This window comes from Elephas maximus, chromosome 12 (genome assembly GCF_024166365.1).
Source record: "Elephas maximus indicus isolate mEleMax1 chromosome 12, mEleMax1 primary haplotype, whole genome shotgun sequence".
Taxonomy (NCBI): domain Eukaryota; kingdom Metazoa; phylum Chordata; class Mammalia; order Proboscidea; family Elephantidae; genus Elephas; species Elephas maximus.
In genome coordinates, this window is record NC_064830.1 from 82,334,610 (window position 1) to 82,340,609 (window position 6,000).

Consider the following 6,000-nt stretch of genomic DNA (forward strand, 5'->3'; position numbering starts at 1 on the left):
AATGGAGGGAGGGCTTAGTGCTCAGATTGGCCCAGCTCAAATCACATGCCCTGCTGTGTAGGCCCTTTACTCCCAGATCACATAGATCACATGGAGGCAGAGGGGTGGGTAGTTTGGGCACACAGTGAAAACTCAGCTACTGTTCCCAGGATGGGGGAGGACAACTGGGCTGGCAAAAACAACAGATGGGTTCACCTCTTCACCTCCTACTTTGCTGTTTTTCAGGCAACTTGTACACTGAGGCAGCCGAAGCAGCCATGGAAGCCATGAAGGGCCGCCTGGCCAACCAGTACTACCAGAAGGCAGAGGAAGCCTGGGCCCAGATGGAGGAATGACTCACCAGCAAAATCACTGCCGGCTGTCCCAAGCAAAAGGGCTAGAAGGGAGAAAAACAAAACAACAACAATAAAAAGACATTTAGTTTGGGGAAGGGGAGATATTTTTAGTATATGTTGTAAATCTACTTTTGTATTTCATATTTTGACTCTCAAAAATGTCTTTGCTACTGGCAAAGACTACTGCTGCCCTTTAGGGCAGCATTTTGGGGAAGTGGGGAATGAAAATGAAGCCTAATGAACCAACATATGATTTTGAGTTTGTTGGTTTTTTTTTTTTTTGGTCATGAGACATAAAAAAGTGCGTTTCTGCCTTGGATGGAAAATATTAGGGCTTTGCTCACCAGCCTATTCAGGCTGGACTGAAATCTCAGGCCCACAAAGCCCTGTGTTTCCTGAGTCAAAACGAGGAATAGAGCGCTGCACGTTAACTTTTGGAAACCGCATGGCATTTTCCCATGGATATTAGATTGTGTAATACCCAGGTACCCTCTGCCATGGGGGAGGGGCCCTTACACTGACCGCTTACTAACCTTTTAATTTCCTTCCTACAATGCTACAGATATTCTGGGATACAGCCAGATAACTTTTTTTTAAAGCATGCTTTCTGCAGTGGGCTTTACTAAAGAGGTTTGATTTTGGTATGCACGCATTTACTACCTCTAACCCCTACATCAGCTAGTGTGGAAGTGGGTGCGCCTCAGCTTACACGTGGAAGGACAGTGGCTTGGAATGTTGGAGTCTTTCCTCCCAGCAGACGCCTTCTGTGCATCTCAGGGGCTGCATGCACAATGTGACTGAAGCGTCCTTTGTACAGTACTCTTCAGTGTTGTCGTAGCATCTGATGTTCTGTAGTATCTGTCCCCAGCCCTCATCCTTGACCTTTTCTGCTTGAAGCTATGCTGATTTTGTTGTCCTCTGCAGCCAGATGCTTTCAGCAGCAGCCCCTTGAGGTTTATCTATGATGTCTGAGAATGAGAGGGCAAGAACTGTAAACACTCATTAATTCTAGTAGTTTCCCCAGGGCCAGGCTGTAGTTATCCTTAACTCAGTGAGCCTTCCCTTTAAAAGGAGTTCAGATCTAACGTTAGCGTGCTTTCAATTCAGTGTTTCAAACAGCAAAGAAAACAGACTGCATTGATCAACCCCAAGAGCTAAAGAAGCCGCTCTTTATGTAAAAATCAAAACATAAAAAAGCAGAGTGTAACATACAGATCATTCTTATCTATGCACTAAAATAGGTCCTTCAACCCTTTAGCGTTAAGTGCTATGGAGTTAGGAACCCGTGCGAGCATTTGTTTCCAAAGTCCAGAGCGTGCCCCTAAGGAAATAATCAAGCAGAGTCAAGTTTACTCTTGAAAAATCGTATATACCCATCAATAACAGTATTCCTGGTTTGTATATGGACTCATCACAGGCAGTTTTCCTCTGGAAGTTAGAACTGATCACCCTGTCTTCACCTACACCAGATCAAGTGGTTGGCTTGTGTCAAATGTTTTGTTTTTGTGTGTGTGTTTTTTAAACCAGTTTATATAGTTAAATTGCATATGTTAAATGTACATAAAAAGCAACTTTATTGTGATTTGTCTCTTCAAAGTAATCTAGCCTCATAGTGATTCATGCGTTTTTATTGTTGATTTACTAAGCCTCCTCTCTCTCTCAGATTTTATTACATGAATCGTTGGTGTGCCCTAGTCATCTGCCTAATTTCTTAATTATATATCAACTCTTTTCTCTAACCCAGAGGAGGTCAGCAAACTTTTTTTGTAAAGGGCCAGATAGTAAATATTTCAGACTTTGCTGGCCATAAGGTCTCTGTCGACAACTCTGCCCTTTGTAGTGCAAAAGCAGCCATTGACAATTTGTAAACAAATGAGGTTGGCTGAGTTCCAATAAAACTTTATTTATAAAAACAGGCGGGCTACCTGGTCTGTGGTTGCCAACCCCTGAGCTACCATATTAAGCTCTGAGGGCAGAAGCTATCTCATCTTTCTGGCCTCCAGGGCTCAAAAGCACAGCACCTTGGCACAGAGTCATCCGATGTGTGAACAGAGAGCCCTGATCACTGCACTGTCTTTAAGGCTGTAGTTCCTCCAACCAGTTAGTGATTCATTTTGGGGATTAGCTTGAACCATCACTTCTACAATTCCCACTCCACCCACCCACATGGCCTTTAATGTTAGTAGGCGGTCCCCTTCTCCTCCAGGAGGCTGGAATGTCCTGGATGTATAACTAAGCAAAGGCTTCTCTAAGAATCATTGAGAGTGAAAAAAACGAGCTTAAAAGATGTTGAGATCCTTCTGAGCCAGCAGAATTTACTCCACCTTCAGAACCTAATTTCAGGCCTTCAAAGGTAGGGAGCCATGGTGGCCCAGTGGTTAAGAGCTTGGCTGTTAACCAGAAGGTCGGCAGTTCGAATCCACCAGCCACTCTTTGGAAACACTGTGAGATAGTTCTGCTCTGTCCTATAACATCTCTATGAGTTGGAATCAACTTGATGGCATAGGTTTGGTTTTTGAAATTTTTTTTTGAAAGCTGGTTAGGCCATCTTTTTCCACAAAGCTGGGTATGCCAAAAAATACCCCAAGACATTCAGCCCAACTGGAAAGACATCCAAGACTATTTTCAAGTGCAAGAGCAGGTGAAGGTCCAGGAGATTAGCAGAGATGGGGATATAGTCCAGGAGTACCTTCATTCACAGATGGGGCAACTGAGATTCTGAAGACTAGATTGACTTTCACAGTGACACGGCTAGTTAGTAGCCAAGATGGAATGAAGGTTTAAGAGCTGCTGTTATTTAGAGAATCCTGGAAATAGAATTTAAGTTTCAACTGGAGTTTCATGGCCCCTTTCAGTGTTGCTACAGACAAAAGAAAAAAAGCAGGCTGTTCAGATGAAAGAAAAAAAGGAACCCAAACCTCAGTGCTTCTGAATATCCTTATTTTCCCTTCACCTGATGCACTGTGGAAATTTATCACTAAATGCAACCTTGACGAATCAAGCCAAGACTGCCCTTGAAAACAGCAATTTTTGTGTCTTCATTTCCTTTCATCCCAGCACATTTGTCTGCAGTATCAGATATGTTTTACAAATCAGTGAATGTTTACACAATTCTATGCAGCTTACGTGGGAGAAAGGAGACACAGTATGCACGCTCCCTGCAAAGACTTGTGCCTGTTTGTTGGTCTTGCCTCTGAGGTAACTGGTCTACCTGGACATGGGGGAGGCTGGTGGAACCCCAGAGAAACTGTTTGCATTACAGATTTATTTTTGCATATGTATTCAATTCCATTTCCTCTTTCCAAATAAAGTGGTTTCTTTCCTTCTTGTCTCAAATTCAAATGCCTGTGGTAACAAACGAGTGAAGTAGCTGGGTGGAGGCTGAGGTGAACCCGAAGATTCACATGGAATCTGAAAGGGGTATTTGCAATTCAGCTCTACAAGCTTGTCGCCATGGGGAATGTGGGCCCGATGTTGCCTTGTTTTCCATTTTTTCCAAGAGCTGCTGAAAACCGGATTTTTTTATGCAAAGTTCCTTATTTTTAACATTTGTAATAAATTCTAATAAAAAATTCTTCCAGATTTGTCCCATATGCTGTCAGTTTGCTTTAGAGAAAACATGGAAACCTGTCATATCTTAATTTTCTCATCTATAAAACAGATAGAATATTTTCTACCCTTACAGGGCTGTCATCAGCTTCAGAGGAGATAATACATGTTAAAGTGTTTTGTGATCCAAAGCTTGAGAAAATGTTAGTTTCAAGTTAAAAAAAAAAAAATTTTTTTTTTTTTTTAATTTTAGAAATGCAAACATCATAACTATACATAGTAGATTACACACATTTAGGTCCACTCCTACAATCCTACAAGAAAAGTTTTTTTTTTTTAATGGTACAAACCCATAAAGATGAAGAAAAAGAAGAGTCAACCACACCAAAATTTTGGATGCTGGAAAGCATATGTATTTAACTGAATTGGCAGACCCAAGAAAGCTGGATCCTAAGTCAACAACAGGGAAACCTGAGAAGCAACCCAATTTTCATTGCCGAAGAACCCCCAAAAGGCTGAGGAATTGGTGGCACTGGGAACCTCCACAATGGGGGAATGAAATGGGGCTGAAAACAGAGATTCAGTGATAGATTGTTAAAGCACCAGACTACTAGATGTGTGTCTATCAAGTGTAGCCAGTCAGCTGCCTCTTCATTACCCTTCAGAGGCCTGGGACACCAGGCACAGCAGAGAATAAGATTATCATACTGAAAGGATTAAGTGGAAGTTTACATGTTGGATGGAGAGGCTCCTCCAGCACTCTTTTTGCCCTGTGATCCCAGGCACTGGCAGCCTGACATTGACCCCCCCCCCCGAAAAAGGCAGATAATTGGAGAATTTGATCAGCTCAAAAGATTTAAGAGTACTTTTTCCTAATGAAACAAGCTGGATGAAGCACCCCACAGGAAAGGCCACAGCCAACAAGCCCACTGATACCCACAGAACTTCCCAAGCAACTTATTAGAGCTCAATTCTTAAACTTAAGCAGGCAGCCAAGGATCACTGTCAGGAAAGCATTTACTATGAAAGACAGACCAAAAGAAGCCAATAGAAGAAGAAAGCATCTTGGAGGGAACAGAATATGCAGGAAAAAAAAAAATTTTTTTTAAGTATAATTAATGTCCTTAATAAAATACTGTATCCATGAAAAGAGAATAAAACACAATTCTAAAATTTCACACAACAAAAGAGCTCTTGTAAATTGAATATATCCTTATAGAAATGAATAACTTAATAGAAAGATTGGGAGATAAGGTTGAAGAAGTCTTCCAGGAAGTAGAACAACAAAAAAACCAGAAAAGACGAGAAATATAGAAAATTCTAGGAGCCTAACTTAGGAGTTCAAGAACAAATAAAAAGTAGAGGGAGGGAATCTTTAAAAAAATTCAAGAACATTTCTAAGACCTGAAGAATACGTGTTTTCAGAACAAAAGAGCCTATCAAGTACCTAGGACAATGGTAAAATTAGACCTACATCAAGATTCAGCTTCATGAATTTCAGAACATTGAGGACTAGGAGAAGATCTAGAAGTTTCCAGAGTGAAAGGGCTGGTTTCATACAAAGGGTCAAGAATCAGAATGGCATCAGACTTCTCAACGGTAACGTTGGAAGTTGGAAGACAGTGCTTTCTAAATTCTGGAAAATGCCTTTTAACCTAGACTCCTACACCCAGCCAAACAATCAACTATTAGAGTAGACCAGACATTTTCAGACATGCAAATTCTCAAAAAAAGGAAATCTCCCATGTACCCTACCTGTAGAGACACTTTCTAGGGAAAAGAGAATGACTAGATAGGCATTGCTAGACAAGATACAGAAGAAAAGGGTACTTGGTTAAAAGTCAATATGCTCTTGACTGATAGATGATAGTGAACTGGATTGGGTAGAAAATGACATTCTTAGCACATGTCTCAATACCACTAAATTGATAAGAAGATTGCTTAAGCATTTTCATGTAGAAAGATTTGGTTTCAAACCATGTTTGGAATAAGTTTCCTCTTACAGGGGCAAGGAAGTTGGTTAAGAGCTCAGGCTGCTAAGCAGAAGGTCTGCAGTTTGAATCTACCACCTGCTCCTTGGAAACCCTATGGAGCAGTTCTACTCTGTCCTATAGGG

At 41.2% G+C, this 6,000-nt stretch overlaps 1 protein-coding gene across 2 annotated transcripts in view; it reads left to right on the forward strand.

Annotated features, from left to right (window-relative positions):
* EEF2K (eukaryotic elongation factor 2 kinase) overlaps positions 1–3,918 on the forward strand; it is a 72,406-nt gene extending 68,488 nt beyond the window's left edge. For both annotated transcript variants that reach the window (XM_049904361.1, XM_049904362.1), the window contains exon 18: positions 226–3,918. In XM_049904361.1, the coding sequence (XP_049760318.1) occupies positions 226–335 (110 nt within the window). In that variant the 3' untranslated portion in view covers positions 336–3,918. The remainder of the gene's footprint in view (positions 1–225) is intronic.
* Positions 3,919–6,000: the final 2,082 nt, after the last annotated feature.